Source organism: Cydia splendana, chromosome 4, assembly GCF_910591565.1.
Source record: "Cydia splendana chromosome 4, ilCydSple1.2, whole genome shotgun sequence".
Taxonomy (NCBI): Eukaryota; Metazoa; Arthropoda; class Insecta; order Lepidoptera; family Tortricidae; genus Cydia; species Cydia splendana.
Window position 1 is genome coordinate 4,411,662 of NC_085963.1, and position 17,791 is coordinate 4,429,452.

The 17,791-nt window shown below is 35.6% G+C and overlaps 1 protein-coding gene across 6 annotated transcripts in view; it reads right to left on the reverse strand.

Annotated features, from left to right (window-relative positions):
* The window catches only part of LOC134789693 (neuronal acetylcholine receptor subunit alpha-7), a 170,527-nt gene that overhangs the window by 6,484 nt on the left and 146,252 nt on the right, over positions 1–17,791 (reverse strand). For 4 of the 6 annotated variants that reach the window (XM_063760303.1, XM_063760299.1, XM_063760304.1 and 1 more), the window contains exons 5-10: positions 16,989–17,169; positions 15,801–15,876; positions 15,465–15,659; positions 14,499–14,585; positions 10,248–10,357; positions 6,839–7,065 (exon numbers count right to left, since the gene is read on the reverse strand). In XM_063760303.1, the coding sequence (XP_063616373.1) occupies positions 6,839–7,065; positions 10,248–10,357; positions 14,499–14,585; positions 15,465–15,659; positions 15,801–15,876; positions 16,989–17,169 (876 nt within the window). Of the gene's footprint in view, positions 1–6,838; positions 7,066–9,084; positions 9,195–10,247; positions 10,358–13,434; positions 13,522–14,498; positions 14,586–15,464; positions 15,660–15,800; positions 15,877–16,988; positions 17,170–17,791 lie in introns of all 6 variants that reach the window. The other 2 variants (XM_063760305.1, XM_063760301.1) reach the window with 2 other exon arrangements.

Here is a 17,791-nt window from a genome sequence, read left to right on the forward strand (position 1 = left end):
TTAAATAATGCAGAAAAAGTTATTTACTTTGTATTTAAGTATAATCATCGTCATTATTTATAAAAAGATATCCAATTTAACATCGCATTATGAAAGTATGTTTTACACATAATAATTTACCAAGCAATTAATTCACATTCATAAGCGAGTCCGGGTGAGCCGAGATCTTTTGGAGATTCGTAACAAATGTAATGGAAGCTCTGTAGTAGATTTGAAACCATTGTTTACTGTATTTAAATTGAATTATTGTTCTCTCGTATGTGAGATATTGTATTGTGAAGTGAAGAGAGTTGTGTTAAGAGAAATAAATATAAGTAAACCATCTATCAATCAAGACCTAGAAATTTATGACCCCCTCGCTGCGCCGGGCACCTCCCCCCTTATGGGAACCTTAACCATTACATTAATTACACATAATATAAAGACAAGGCGAATGAACTACTTCGCCGGTACAGTTTAATTAGACGAGGATTAGAAGTAATCTCCCGAGTAATTACAATTTACATTAAATATTTACTAAATGTATTAGCAGCTACGTAAAGTGGAAGATTAAATGGGATAGAGACACGCTCTCCTGATCATTATGAAGATCACATAAGGTTATTCTCTTGGGGTTCAATGTCCTAATACTAGTACAAATTACCTAATAATGAAATTTAAATCTTAATTCGATGGAACAGAGTTGCTTTTGCTTTGATTCGTTGGATTTTACAACAAAACAAATTAAACTCTATTTTCTAATACATTTGATTCAAATTCGATTTCCAATTTTCCTTGTTATGTATGGTAGGCCGCTTGAGGCAATAGTACTCGTATTAGCGCCGAAACAATGTCATAGTTTTAAATCCGTTAATGTAGAAACTAACTAACGGCGCGAGTCGGGAAATGAATTAGAGATTCACTAGATATGAAATAGTAAAAATATGTGACGTTCCACGGCAAAAGGTACGTTATGGCGGCTGGCGCTTACGCTATTATTAACGCCGCTCCAATATTCAGCTGGGGCAATGGTACCTTTTGCCGTGGAACGTCACATATCTTTACTATTTCATATCTAGTGAATCTCTAATTCATTTCCCGAATCGAGCCGTAAGTTTTATAAACGAATGTAACGAATAATGATGATCAAAATAAAACATGTAGGTATCAAACTCTACTGCATTCCTAATTCAATTTTAACGCTACTTAAAAATACCTGAATAATCTAAATATATAAACGTGAAAGACCTGACTGACTGACTGACTGACTTAAATCAACGCACAGCCCAAACCGCTGGGACTAGAAAGTCCAAATTTGGCAACTAGATTCCTTATAAGGTCTAGGTGTCCACTAAGAAAGGATTTTTCAATATTCATCCCCTAAAGGAGTGAAATGGGGGTCCAAAGTTTGTATGGGGAAACAAGATAAGTTAGACTATTTTATTCTCATTTTATTCCAAATTTCACAGGAGTATTCCTAAAGATAAATGAGTAAACACGTGTTTCAGGTTTTTTGAAAATTGAACCCCTAAGAGGGGGAAAAGTCCCCAATAGGGTTGATATCTCAAAATATCAATATGGGTATCGTTTTCATTGTATTTTGAGACGCTAATAACAAAAATGGCATCAAAATTAAAAATAACGTAGCCGAAGTGAACAATCATCCCCTGGTGGGGGTGCAATGGGGTTGAAATTTCAAAATATAAATATGGGTATCATTTCCATGGTTTTGTGGGACGCTATTTACAAAAATGGGATCAAAATTAAAATATAACGTAGCCGACGTGAACTATGGCCCCTGGTGGGGAATGCTAATTACGAAGATATATAAATGCAAGTGTCCTGACTGACTGATTCATCAACGCAGAGCCGAAACTACAAAAGATAGAAAGTTGAAATTTGCACACTAGATTACATTTATAAAGTGTGTGTGTGTGTAGTGTGTGTAGAGATAAGAAGCAATTTTGAGAAATTCAACCCCTAAGGGGGTTAAAAAGCGGATGGAAGTTTGTATGGGGTTCAAGTTTTATTTTAAGCTAGGAATTTAAAACTTCGTAAAAAGATATATTATTAAAATACAAGAAAACTAATTTCAGCGTTTTAGAAAATTCATCCCCTAATGTGGTGAAAAAGGGGTTGAAAGTTTGTATGGATATCAAAAAAAATTTCGAACGCGGGAGTCGCGGGACTTGAATCTTTGTATTTGGGGATATAATTAAAAGACAGGAAAAATTATTTCAGTGTTTTGTAAAATTCATCCCCTAACAGGGTTAAAAAGCGGTTGAAAGTTTGAATCCATTACAAATGCTTTGAAACTTCTTAGAAAGGCATAATAGCTGATTACAAAAAAAAAACGATTGCAACGTTTTTGGAAATTCAACCCCTAAGAGAGTTAAAAAGGGGATGAAAGTTCGTCTTGGGGTGCAAATTTAATGTTAAGCTAGGAACTTCAAACTTTACAAAAAGGTATTAAATTAAAATGCAAGAAAAATAAATTCAGCGTTTTTGAAAATTCATCCTCTGAGGTGGTGAAACAGGGGTTGAAAGTTTGTATGGATATCAATTTTTTATTCAAACGCGGGACTTGAATCTTTGTATTTGGGGATATTATTAAAAGATAGGAATAATGATTTCAGCGTTTTGTAAAATTCATCCCCTAACAGGGTTAAAAAGCGGTTGAAATTTTTAATCCATTACAAATGCTTTGAAACTTCTTAGAAAGGCATAATAGCTGATTACAAAAAAAAAGATTGGAACGTTTTTGGAAATTCAACCCCTAAGGGAGTTAAAAAGGGGATGAAAGTTCATCTTGGGGTGCAAATTTAATGTTAAGCTAGGAACTTCAAACTTTGCAAAAAGGTATCAAATTAAAATGCAAGAAAAATAATTTCAGCGTTTTTGAAAATTCATCCTCTGAGGTGGTGAAAAAGGGGTTGAAAGTTTGTATGGATATCAAATTTTTATTCGAACGCGGGACTTGAATCTTTGTATTTGGGGATATTATTAAAAGATAGGAATAATGATTTCAGCGTTTTGTAAAATTCATCCCTTAACAGGGTTAAAAAGTGGTTGAAAGTTTGAATCCATTACAAATGCTTTGAAACTTCTTAGAAAGGCGTAATAGTTGATTACAAAAAAAAGTAACTGCAACGTTTTTGGAAATTCTGCCCCTAAGGGTGTTAAAAGAGGGATGGAAGTTCGTCTTGGGGTGCAAAATTTATTTTAAGCTAGGAACTTGAAACTTTGCAAAAAGGTAGGTATTAAATTAAATTACAAGAAAACTAATTTCAGCGTTTTTGAAAATTTATTCCCTAACGTGGTGCAAAAGGAGTTGAAAGTTTGTATAAATATCAAACATTTTTTTTCAAGCTTTCAAGCTAGGAACTTCAAACTTGGTAAAAGGGCATTAACATTATATTAAAAATTTGTATTATAAAGTTTGCATCGATGAAAATTATAGGTACTCAAGATGTAAAATGTTCAAGATAAGAGTCCACGCGGACGAAGTCGCGGGCAACAGCTAGTGTTATGATAAATTAGGTACTGAAATTAATAGTTCAAATTATAATAATAGCTTGGTAGTTAGGATTATACCACAATTATGCAGTGAGCCAAGCAAGATTAACTTAATGAACGCCGTTAACCGACTTAGCCCGTAATATTAGGTACCTTGATGTCGCATTTTACTAATTACCCAGGAAGCTTTATAGAAAAAGATACTTGGCCAAGGGAACTCGAGGACAATTCAAACTTACATTTGACATCAATATGATATCTAAATGATGTCATTTTGTTCTCACATTGCATTCGCCTGTGCATCTCACTTTCGCCAACACACGTAGTAAGTTCGAGCGATTAGCGAAACACACACGCGAATGATAACTTAACAACATCATTCAGATATATCATTTAGATGTCGTGCACGTTCGAATTGGCCTGATATATACGATATATGATAGTTTACTTAACTCTTGGGACTGCCGCGGACCAGGCCCAGACTGTCGAGAGAGACTGTGCCTGCGCGTTCTTGACGAAGAAGTATGAGTTTGCGGCGCTTGCAATGGAAACGTTGGGCCCGTGGTCGTCTGACACCAAGGATTTTGTCCAAAAAGTGTCAGTTCGGCTGATAGGCATCTCAGGCGATCATAGGGCTGGCGCTTTCTTTGCTCAGAGGCTAAGCCTGGCGGTGCAGAAGGGCAACGCCGCTAGTGTTTTTGCGACCATGCCGGAAGGGAGTCATTTGGGGGAAATCTTTTATATTTAGTATTTAGTTTTAAGTTGTGTTTTGTGTTAGCATAAGTTTAATTTACTTGCGTGTTATTGACCGATGCGTAGCGAAGGTCTACGTTTTGACTCGGGCATTTTGCTTTCGTATGTCCGTCCGGATGTTCTCCTCTACAGGTCACAATTCTCAACCGATTCTCGTGAAATTTTGTGACCAGATTCTATGATTAAATAATTTTTTTATGTCAATCCAGTTTTTGGAATTTTTCAAAAATGGCGGAGTCGTGATACCTCGCGCCTAAACAAATAGTGGTATCGATATCATAAGAGTTTTTTTTTTGAGATATGTTTATAGATTAAATGGCCAAAAATTAAATTTCGTATTGTGTTTTTTTATTTAATATATTTAAAGCTCTTAGCACCATGTAATTTAAAGCTCTGCTCGCGAGGTCTACAGCTCACAGAGCCACTAGATTTAATACGGTTTTATATTGTGGGTAATTTGATTGTGACGTCACACGCTAGTGTTTTATATAAATTCCATAGTAGCAAAATCGTTTTGACAATTCGAAAAAAGGAACTGATTTGACTAGTAGTCAAATACCCTAGTTTACTTAAGCTATAGTATTTATTTGTCTTGGGGCCATTTGTTGCCTGATAAAAAAGAATACATAATTTCATCTAAAAAAATTGGTGCGAACACGCATAAATACAATATCAAGTCCCATATTTTAAACTTAGAATTCCGTTTCTGTTCCAAAATCAGAAAAAAACATTCAAGCAAGTTCCCGGGAGATAGGGAATCTCATTATTTAGAAGCAGTTACATAAATTAAAAGCAAAAAGTCGCGGCTGTCACGTAACTTGTAAGCTTAACAAAGCTTCGAAGTTGAGTCGTTTGCCGCGGATTTAAGTCTGCCTTCCCACGGGGAGGCGTGTCTTCCTTCCACAGATTACTAGCCTAGAGTGGCATATATGAGTTCGTATCCAGATTTACAGTCTCATCTTATGTTTCCGTTTCCAACAGATAACACAAAAGGCCCAATATTATGTAATTGACGGGAGACATGCGTCAGGAATGGTTTAGGTAATAAGAATGACACATGATAATATTTTGTTGGTGTCTTTTGTAGGTACCCACAAAAGACACCACTTTCGTTTTTCTGTGAGTACCTACGAGTATTACATCATATAAGATGACGCATGCTAAATTCATAATAATTCATAATTCTTTATTGCAACCATGGTACAGTATAGATGTCTAATATAATATATGTACAATGTCTCACATACATACACATACATAGGCGCTGCAGTAGGTACTATTTTGTATTTACCTAAAATTTAGTAAATACGTGAGCGTAACCGAAGTTTACTAACAATGCATGATTAAATTGAATACATCTACACAAATGAGCACCCAAGTAGGTAGATATATACATAGAGTACCTATTATAGTGTGTGTGTGTGTGTGTGCAAGTAAATAGGTATATAAATATGTGCAGCTCGTAACAATAACACCTTTTCATGTAACAGAGCACCTAAATGTGTTAGATGACCGCGTATCTTTGTATCCTGCACAGTATCCTTCACAATATGGAGTCTATGTGACGTACTCTATGCTACCTATTTAAGAACCTGTATGTTAATTTGTGTGCTTAGTAAAATAGCTCGTTGATGAGGTTGCGTTTTAACTAAAATACGAATTGCCTCGGCGCTTTAAGCGTGATTACGCGAGTGATTTAGGCCCAACTAGCTGTATAGAGTCTCTGTAAATCAGGCTTATGGAGGCCGTATAGACGTTTGGGGTGAATGGGGCTTAGCGCGGTAAGTGGTGTTTTAATAACGCTTGTAATGTTGGCAAAATCATAGGCTTAAGCTTTTATTCTTACTGACGATGTGTAAACTGTAAGCTTTAAATAGTATTGAATTAAGTAGGTAACTATCAAATAGTTTTAAACAATGCTTTAAGGGGTTGGTGTTATTTGTTTATGGAAAACAACAGTTTCGTATAAACTTTGTGACTTAAAAAGTTGGCAAAATTATAGAACTATTTTAATCATTAGGGGGAGGCCTATGTTTGGCAATGATCCTATGTCTCCCTGTGGCTAAGATCATAAAATCAGTGAAATGAAGTAAATGGAGATACGTGTGCTTAAAGATAGACCGACAATCTATTGAAATGGGAGGTTTACGATAGTTACCGGATGGACGTGAACAATATGGAAATATCATGATCATTATGGATCTTTGGAGGATTTATATCAAACATTGGCTTTATTGGCTTCGTAGATACACATGGCACCTTACTGTGGTGGTAATTCTGTGGAAAATCACGACATCCACTACTTGATGGACAATCAAGAAAAACCTCATAGTTCTAAATTTATCACCAACGCAACGACAACTTAGAACAGATGGTCCTGGCGCGTACGTACAAGAAAGTTGCGCCAACTTAAGAGAAATAATAAAGGATGGCTCACGCTAGAACGGTCCGGGTCCGCGCCGAGGCGTCCAACACTTCGTTTTCTATAGAAAGAATCACTTATTACCGATCATAGAAAACGAAAAGGCCTCGACCCGGACCCAAACTGGCATAGCATGCGTCATCCTTAAGTCATTAATAAGCATATTACCCTGGCCCGAGGTTCCCCGTCGACGCCGTACTGTTAGGCGCTGGCGGACCGTGCCGGAAGTCATCGTCTATATCCAGCACGTTGGCCAGCAGCGACTTCGACGAGCGCTCCTTTAGCTCCAGCTCACGCATCCGGTTGGACAGCATGATGGTCTTGCGGGTGATCTTCTTGCCCGGCCTCGACATCCGCAGTATCCATGGCAGCCATTGCAGGAGCACGGATTTTATCTGGGACAAATCAAGCTTGATGCTGTTAAACTGTCAAGGTTTATACTTAGTTCAAGAATGATCAATTGATCAGTGTCGCCTAAACAGTTCGTACGAAGTTAAGGGGGCCTTTTTCATTTATCTCTTTCGCTGCTTAGTCATACAGACAGCAAACGCATAATGAAGTTTAAATAATGTATAGAATCATTCCGCAAACGGATTAGGCCACACTGGTCTAATTGGCAGTTTGTAATATTTTGAATATAATTTCTATGTTGATTTCGCTGATTCCACAAACGCCTGGTCAGTCTTTTAATATTTAAACATCCAAATGCCCAGTTAAACTAATCTATTTCCGTGGTCTCTAAACTCAATCATATCTTAACATTCTCAAATAGCATCAGACTCCCTTAATGAGAGTTATACCTAATATCAGAGGCCCATTTCTCGAACGATATTAGTCTAATATTATTAGTGTATTTTCATGACAACCCATACGGTTTGACAGTTCGTGGACTAATAATATTAGTCTAATATCGTTCGAGAAATGGGGCCCTGAACGATTGAACTAATACCTACGCACACTGTTATGACACAACTTACTATGATTAGTTATAATTTTTAATATCGAATTAATATTTATAGGTAGCGAACAATTGAAACACCAGTATTTGTTTTAAACTGGCAGGTGGGAAAGTGATTCGATCAAACAAACATTCTTACGTAAACAAAAACAATAAACTTCAATCTGTGATGTCATATATTTCTCGAATGGTATTAGTCAAATAGGTATTATTAGTGTGTTGCCATGGTAACCCATACGACTTGCCAGTTCGTGGGCTATTAATATTTGGGCCCCAGTTGAGCTCCTGTTTATTTGCTTCTCCTGTTTTTATAATATAATTCGATTATTAAAAAGCAGCAACTGTGACCTCGGTAATTATAGGTACTCAGTGCAAATGGATAATGCATGTATTGGAAATGGATAAAGTATGTTATTCGCAATATTAATGACAAAGGACTGTTTTGGAAAATATTTAATTTATTTAGCTCGCATTCGTGAACGTGGTATTAACATTATACCGGATGAATCTTATTATAGAGTTTAAAATTAAGGATTAATTTTATTTCTCAAATTTAACTGTATTTTTATACAATTATTGTTGTTAATTGAATTTTAGATAGGTACTTTGTTTACTCTAAAATTACATTAATTCCGTATTCCGTAGTTGTTATCAATTGCACTAGTACCAGTAATTGACAATAATAAAAAATGTAGCTTCATTTTAGTCAACCATCAAACTACCCAAGTATAATTTTATGACATAATAATATACTTAATATTATTTTCCCCAAATTCCATATGCTATTTGAAAACACGCTCTAATTTCTGCTTTATCATGCATACAAAGATCAAAACACAAGGAAAAATTAAACGCACTCGACCGAATCTCAAGAGGTCCTTGGAGGGCTACCGCGAACGTTGATATTTCGTCTTTCTCCATTTCCACCTCTCTAACTATATTGAAATGACAGAGATGGAGTTACATGAATTTCATCCTTGGCAATAAGCCCCTAGGGTTCTATTCCTGAGCCTTTCCGCGTCGTTATGCGTTTAATTTTAACTTGTGATGTGATCTTTGAATTCATATTACAACCAAAAATCCTTTTACCTTTAAATTACCCTCAATTTGTTTCAGACCAAGAGTTGTTCAATATTTAAAACCCCAGTGTATAAGTTAATCAACAAACTAGTTTCTAAACACTATCTACTATACGATACAATTATCTACACATAAAGCTAAGCAAAGCATTAGGGTTCCCCCACATATGTTGACGCGGAATCGGCAAAGTCCGATAGGAAAAAGCTTTATGCCTGCGCAATAAGAGCGAAAAAGTCGTTATTCGGCTCGGCCTGCATCGACCGGCGCCTGCCGACGCGTCGACGGCTTTTTCGTTCCTATTGCGTGGGCATAAAGCTTTTGTCTATCGGCTTTTGCCGAATGCGCGTCGATATATCTGGGGATATATCTTACTCACCCACTTCGGCATCTCGTACATATCAGCGGAGCGGTGATGGTAGTTTATCACCACGACGGTCAGAACCACGGATGACGCGACCATAAACATGATCCAGTTAAAGTACGTTCCTGTGTACAAGAGACCGTTGAACGAGGGTGTGATCCTCGCTTTGGATCCTTGCTCAAGATGTGTGGCAGTGCTTTTATGTTTTTGTGGACGTGTTTCTACTACGTGCTTTGGGTTCTTATTCGTGTCAATTTTACCATTTTTAGTAGTGCTGTGATGATATATTTATACTTTAGGAATAAGTATGTACATAAGTATACAAGCAGAATTACCGTTTAGGCAATATTTCCCAGGAATAATTCTTGGCAATATTGTTAATTTAGCCATCATTAATAGCTTGTGGTGATATTATTTTGGGAATATCGCAAGCAGTATTACACTTTTGGGCAATAATTCCCTGGAAAAAAGGTATTGACTGCATCGTGGACATGGTAGCACAATAGAGCTCACAGTGCACAATTGTAACTAGATTCTAAACTCTAAACGAATACAAGCTACTACTTTCGGCTTATATGCCTTATTTTCTACACACGGATAAGCTAAAACAATTACTCACCCATTGAGGCATCTCGTACATATCAGCGGTACGATGGTGATAGTTAATGACCACGACGGTCAGTACCACCGATGACGCCACCATAAACATGATGCAGTTAAAATAGGTCCCTGCACATAATAGACCATCAGCGAGTGGCTAAAACCTAGCTCTCAATTTATACTTAAGAATGTGACGTTGGGACGTTCTAAAATACTCGCTGCATTTTTAAGCAATATTGAACTTAGGAATTATAATATATGTCGCTTAACTTCAAACTCGGGCAAATATCTACCCTATTACCTTTTCTTAATACCAAAATCGCATAATCTGACAAATGGATTAACCCGAGTTTGAAGTTAAGCAAATCATATACTAGAATGTTTTCGATGGGCCAGTCAATTAGATTGGCAATATTTGCAAGAATTCACTTGAACAATATTGCCAAAAATGCACATCACTAATTTCGACTGCATCGTGGTCATGGTAACAACAATTATACAACATGAATGAACATGATCCTAGAACTACAACCGGCTAACTATCGCTCGTTCTACAACGAAAAGCTAAGCGGACTCACCCACTGTGGCATCTCGTGTATGTCGGCGGTGCGGTGGTGGTAGTTCAGCACCACGACAGTTAGCACCACCGACGACGCCACCATGAACATTATGCAGTTGAAATACGTCCCTGAACATAAGGGCACTGTTACACATCCCAACAAACGATCCCACCCAAAATCTCACTAACTCTGACCTACATACTATACTAACAAAGGCATATTCATATTTGTTAATTTAATAATTTGATTGCGACCTTAGTTTAGTTCAAGCGCTCGTGAATTGTGGACGTCACGAACTAATAAAATTAAATTTTCTACAATATTTTACAAATTTGAATACACCTTTTCTTGTCCTTTGGATTAATGCAAGAATCAAATCATTAGCAGATTTCCAGCGCCTCTATGAATTAAAATCCACGAGGGTTTGAGAATTGTTTTGAAAATTACTCATCCATATTTTACAATATCAGGGCACGGAACACTGTATATTAAAATAACGTTACGTGCAGGAGAAACGGGTTGAAAAATATATGCTCAATCTGGAGCTGGGGATAAATCCAGCACGTACCGTCAATTTTAATTAATATTCACTGGACTTAATAATAATTTGTCGACAGCAAACAATTACACACAAACTATGAAAAGGTTAAATTTATTTTGAAAATGTAAAGTACTTCATAGCTTAAATATAAATCAAACTGAATTAGGAAACTGAGGGAAATTGTTTGATGTTCGACTAACTGTCATAAATAGAAGTGTTTTTTTTATGAAATAACACATAGGGTGACTGCTCTAGTTATTAGCCAGTATATAGTAATTGGCCACTCCTTGCAAATCAGACAGAAACAAGCCAATTGAAACCTTATTATTAAGAGTGGCCAATTACTATATACTGGCCAATAACTATAGCACTCACCCTAAGAAGAATGGAAAACTTTGAACTATCACACCAAGATACCAAAGCAACACTAGAAAGTGGCATGAATGAATTAAATATTTTTAGTCAGCACAAAAACACTTCAGATCAGGACAGAATAATTCACTTTTAAAATCACAATAAGTATGGTTGTAACCAGGGAAAGGATAAACACAAGATTAAAATTATGCGCTCATTGTGAGTTTTAGATAAAATTTAAATAGTTAGTATGGATTTAAACGTCTTTATAGATACATTTACTACCGACATCAACGTCATGCTATAAACTACATAATTCATGCAGTATCGATAACCATATTATTACTTTATTTACTAATCTATCAATAGATTTACATTTAATTCAAAAGTTATTTCAAAATTTTCTACTAAAATGATGACATTTAGGTATTGTAGCCGCCGTGCAGGTTAAGATCTCGACGACTCAAATAAAAAGATTCGATTTGAAGTAAACTATTATAATCTTTCCAAAGTTACTGGTTTACAAAGGTTCCTTGACTAACATGTGTTGGAAAACACCATTTACATTAAAAAAAAACAAAACGGCTGCAGATTCGATGCTGAATGTGCCAAACTTCAGTCAATCTCTTATAAGAGACGCATTGTAATTATAATAACCGCAAAAATCCAGAAACCTCACTTTTGAAAGAATAAGAATAAGATTTTTTTTATTGTCCACTGTGTACATGGTAGCAACAGCTGCCCTTTGCGAACAAACTAACAAACCATATCCAAAAAATGTTATTTGTGTTATTAACCTGTTATTACATTCAGAAGACGCTAAATTAAACATTGATCGTCCATTTTCCTCTTAACTAACATCTAAATACTTTTCATGTTTCAATTTTAGCTTCCTTAGCTAAAAAGAAAGATTTTTTTATATTACCAATATAAATAAGGAGTTATTTAGCAAATCGAAGCCAGATCTTCAATGGTTTAATAAATTAAATAAAGCATTACATACATGCATTTAACAAGCTTTTACGCCAATCTAGACTTTTATTTTCTATATATTTTAATAAAGATGTTTTAAACTACGGATAAAATGATTATAAGTAATAATAATTTTTATTTAAAATATCATGATTTAAATTTTACGGTGTATTTACCGGGCAAAGTTAAAATGTATTAAAACTTAAATTAGGTAGAGATAGTTTATAGAAATGAAAAAATCTAGATTCGTAAAACAGTATGCAACTACATTAATCTGGAACATTATCAAAGGAATTGAGAACAGAATCTTAGGTTAGAATACCTTTGTTAATGTACCAATTTATCAGTTAACATTTATGAGGTCCTATTCCAAAAGTTCGTTCTTATCTTTATGGATCACTTTATTAATGTCTCGATATAAAGAAAATACATGCAAAAGGAAATAATGAATGTGTTTTGAAATAGGACCATCTATTTAGAGGACAGAGGCAGACCAGAAGATGAAAGCCGTCGTTCGGTACTTGGAGGCTGGACCTTCGCAACCCGTATCCACTTTGATGCTTTAGTATACGTTTAACTTTAAACTATTTAAACTTGCCTTGAAAACAAGCGACAATCCTACAATCAAAAGCGTATTTACATTTTATTTTTAAGAGGAGAGTTGTGCTTTAGATCTTTATTGAAATATATTATTACCCACATGCGATTCTCGATAAGTCATCAACTAAGTCCGAAAATCGGGAAAAAATGTAAAGTAATTAATATGTAAATGAATTATGGCAACTAATAAGCTAAGTTTAAAATAATTTAGTATTTTAATACATTACAAGAAGATTAATATTACTAGAATCTTGGAGAGAGGTACAGAGTTTAAGATTTAGCGCGTTAGTGCAGTTCTATCTGAAGTGAGGCCGAGCGTAAGATTGCAGACCTCAGGAGATTTTTATTTCATTTAGAAAGGTTTAAAGACAAAATCTATTCGTAGCCAATAATTTAAGCAACAATGCATTCCTTTTATATTTGGTTTTAAGTGTTTAAAGAACGGTCCGAGGAATATTTTGTAGAGTCAGACCGAGAAAAGTCTGCAGTGATTTTGATAGCCCTCGCAGTGCAAGTGTCATTTTAAACGTCAAACTTCTATGAAATTATGACGTATAAATAACACTTGCACTGCGTGGGCTATCAAAACCGCTACAGACTTTTCTTGGTGTAATTCTATCTGATTACCAAAATATATGAAAATAAACCTCAAGACGCATTCACTATTTTAAATTTTTTTTTTTTTATTAAGTTATTAAAGCAATAAACTTTTTTGATCAAACGCGTGGGCCTTCTCACCTATCAGGGGGATGGCCTCTGACGTTTTTGTGATAACGTGCCCCACCAATAGGGAGAAAACTGTTTGCGACAGGAGGATCGTAACACCTGTAAAGATCAATATTATATTCTATGAAAAACAAAACTCTATGAAACATATTGTTAGAGGTATGTCGTAGAAACCTCGAATGGGAATTCCTGTAAGTGTGCTGTCGGTACAGGAGCTCAAGTAAAATCATAAACAGAATTAATTAAAAACCATGCAGAACATTTAGAATCATTTTTAAACTAAGAATTAGCGTTTAAGTAATCTCTTATGGCCTTATATTAATATATTATAAAGAAGAGTTTAGAAGGGTTCTTAAAACTACCACCCTCCAAGTATCCGGCACACTGCATCTCGTCGATTTTCTTATTTTTAAACATCCAGTAAGTACATATAAAACATTAATGTGACGGACATGGAATCGATTACGTGAAGAAAGTGTAAAGAAGACAAAAGGTGTAACATTTAATTCAGAAGTTGTGCAATTTACTTACCTTAGGATCCGTATATACCAACGCCAAACTTTCATGCCATGCCACTGGTTATTGCGATATATTTTTTATATTTACCTACTTAATAACCTCAAAAATTAATAAAAACAGAAGACTCCAACGATCGGAAATACTATATCACGAAATCGATTCCAACAATACTTAAAAATGAAGTTTAGAAAATACTGGATCCAAACATTTAACACAAATTAGAAACACCAAATATATTGCGATGTTCAAAAGCAAAGCACAAATAGGCAAATACATTGATAATGACATTTATGTCGGTAATCAAAGCTTAATTAAACATGTTAACAACCTTTGATACAAAATGATTTAAACCATAACTTTACGCACGTAATTAACTTCTTGTAATGTTTTAAAATAACTTTTAATTCAAATTTATTTATTAAATAAATGATAGCTAATAAAATTGAAATAAATGTGAAGAATGAAATGAAATCAAAGTGACGGGGCATGACGTGAAGAGTGAAATAAAACATGGATCAGTGGGATGGGGCAGCATTGTTGTTGTTTGGGCAGTGTACCTAACAAGGGGATCGCGTCGGAGACCTGCGGCAGGGTCTCGGCTACCAGGTTGAGGAACACCGTCAGCGAGAGAAGAATAGTGACTCCTGCAATCAAAGACAATGTTAACAACCCTACAGAGGCCCTCGATTTTCACAGGGCAGTATTAAGCCTCTTAAGCCTACATTTATCCTAGCAGTTCCCCGATATCTTGTGCAAGCTTGCATGTCTAGCTTAGTTTGCATGATATCTCGAAAATCTTTTTCAATACACAACTCTCCAAATCCATCCAAATGCTGTGCTATGCGCCTTGTTCCTCGAAAAGTGGAGCTGAAAACACGATTATGACATCTACTCCTAACTATACTTACCACACTTGGGGTTCTAGTGTCAGGGGTACTAACATAGACACACAGTCATATCACAGCCTAAACACAATCTAATTTTTCACGCACACTGCTGCCGATATATTTTTAATCCTCCTATTAATTTAAAATCTTGCGAAATACTTCCTCATATCAGGCAATAAAAGTGACATAGCAGCAGCAGATTGCGTGTGTTACATGTGCCTACAGTGCGATACCTATTAGAGGCACTGCGTCCGATGTCGAAGGCATCTTTTCCGCCACGAGGTTCAGAAACACGGTCAACGATAATAATATCGTCACACCTGTCGGCATTTGCCAAAAAATCAATATGACAGTTCACTTGCTTAAATGTATTTTGATTTTTTGTTATCGTTAATCCCATATTCGAGCCTCTTAAGTCATTTTTGTTAGGCCATTTCGTACCCATATTATTCTATTCTAGTCCATCGGTATACTACACTTTTGAGCAATATTCGTGCCTAATTTTATGTAAATTTAAACATCTGATTACGATTAATTATAACAGAGAACTGTCATGCAAATTCTATTTGTATACCTAATCCCATTATCTAAGAAAGTTCACATATAATTTAAACTAATTTTAGAAATGATACTGACCGAGTGTTAATTTTTCTCCAGAGTCCGGTGGAAGAGTGAAGCCCAGCAGAGCCATCGAAGAGATAAGGACACATGGAACTATGAGATTGAAGAAGTAGTATAACGTTCTTCTTCTTATCATTATGGTGAAAGTTACATCCACGTAAGGCTCTGGACAACACGCATATGTTATCGTGTTCTTTTTTCCTGGCATTCCTGTGGAATAAAAATATTTTTTTTATTAGTATTTGAAACTTTACATAAATAGACGAAAGACTTAATCGCTTAAAAATAGAACAGTACTGAATTTACATTTACTGTATTTAAAAGAAAAAGAAAAAACATTGAAAAACTTACCTATTAAATACCACTCTCCATTTGTAATGAAGTCGGACAAATCGCCACCATTCTCATCCTTAAGCACCAGATCCAGCTGTCAGAACAAAACATGGTGAAGTCCCAAATATCGTACATTCTCTTATGATGCACTATCTAAGGGCTTAATCCGGGAACCAACCATGCCAAACCCTCATGTACCACGTATTTGCATGCTTAGGGAGCTCTCATGAAACTGGTTCATAGGGAATGTGAGATCCTCGAATAGTGTGCAGCTACGGTACACAGACTAAAGGGATGCAGAATCATGCTAAGAGAGTACAGATTATAACTAAAACACTGCCATACGGACTACACCGCAAATATCAATATTAGATACAGGGGACAAAGAATATAATAACATATAGATAAACGATTCCATGCCGAAACTGTTCGCAAAATAATGTCAGTGACAGTGAATGATCGACATCGTGCAGTTGTACATAAAAGTTTTTATGTAGACTATGAATAGATTCTTATATGGATAATATGTAGTGATGTAACAAAACGGTATAAACAAAACTCAAAACAAATGACAGATAAGCAGTAGCAAGTCAGGTTGCAAGCATGTGACCATAAATTATCAAAGCAGCACATAGTTGTTTTTAGGTATATCATGGAAAGCAGTTCCTATTTATATTCATTTCACAATTTTCAGAGAAGCAAGACAAAGTTGACTGCTCCAACTTTAAACCACATGTTAAAGAACTTAAAAACATGAATGTGCTACAATCGTAAGAAATTGAATATGGTTTATATATTTTACTATAGGTTATCCGTATGGCAGTTGAAATCTCAATATAATCGCTTGTAAGAGTGCTTCGTGTGAAGTTTTTGCTCCATGCAAAATAGTACATACAAAACGTTTGGGATATCCAACATCCTTCTGGTTTCTCACATGGTTCCCTTCATTATCAGCCCTACTTTATATCCTATCTTAGCCTTAACGAAAGACTGCTGTTACACCCGTTTTTTTAAACTATTGTAATTCAAAGTGCTTAATTTCTATAGAATGCAACAGCAGTTGATAACGCTTTAGCTGCGGCACGTAAAGAAAAGATTGGGGTAATCGCAATACAAACGTTTGCGTATGGACTCGAACGGAATGGGTTCGAGTAGACGCGCAAGCGCACGGTCGACGCAGCTAAAGTGTTGCTCACTATTCTATACCTGGTTGCCATCGTAGGTCCAGCTACCGAACTTCATGTCACAGTGTTGGTCGTCGAAGGGGAACCACGTGATGTCTATCTTGCATGTGCTCTTGAAAATGCCCGGAGGCACGTACAGGCAACTGCCGTTGTTTCTGACCACCACATTGGTCTGGTAGGTCCCGTCAAAACCCTCATCAGCACTAACAAACAATGGTATACATTGAAAAACAGATCTTTCAACAAAACGCCGATCGGATGTGAGTGTTTCTGTGTCATGTCTTTCCATCTATCTGACTAAGATTTTTTTTCTTGTAGGTATTTAGTTTCTTAGCTAGAAAAAAATATTGATCTCGCTCCAATAATAAATTTTGAACTCAGTCCACGATCCTTCATCGGCCCTTTTCAATCCGAAACAAATACTTAAAAGCTTTCTTTAATGAATAAAAGGGCTCTTTAAATTTCAATAAGCCCTTTTATAAGAGACGCCTTTGTAAGGATTCTTGGTTTTATATTTTTTCATTATTTTGAAGGTGTGCGGGCGTTAATTGTGCTTATTGAAATTAGGCCAAACTTTACGTAGGTAAAATAAAAAATCAAGCGTTTATAATATAGCTATAAAATTGCTAAAGAAAGGTGAATGGAGCCATTTAATTTAAACATAAAATATATTTTATCTTCTAAACTAATGTGTGTACTAGTTCTTAAAAGGTGTATAAAGTAGTTTAGTATTTATAGTAAGTGTTTAGTATAAAATTTATAGTGCTTCGGTTTCATCGGGGACCATTTATATGCTGCCGACAGTGATAAATAAAATGTTATTTT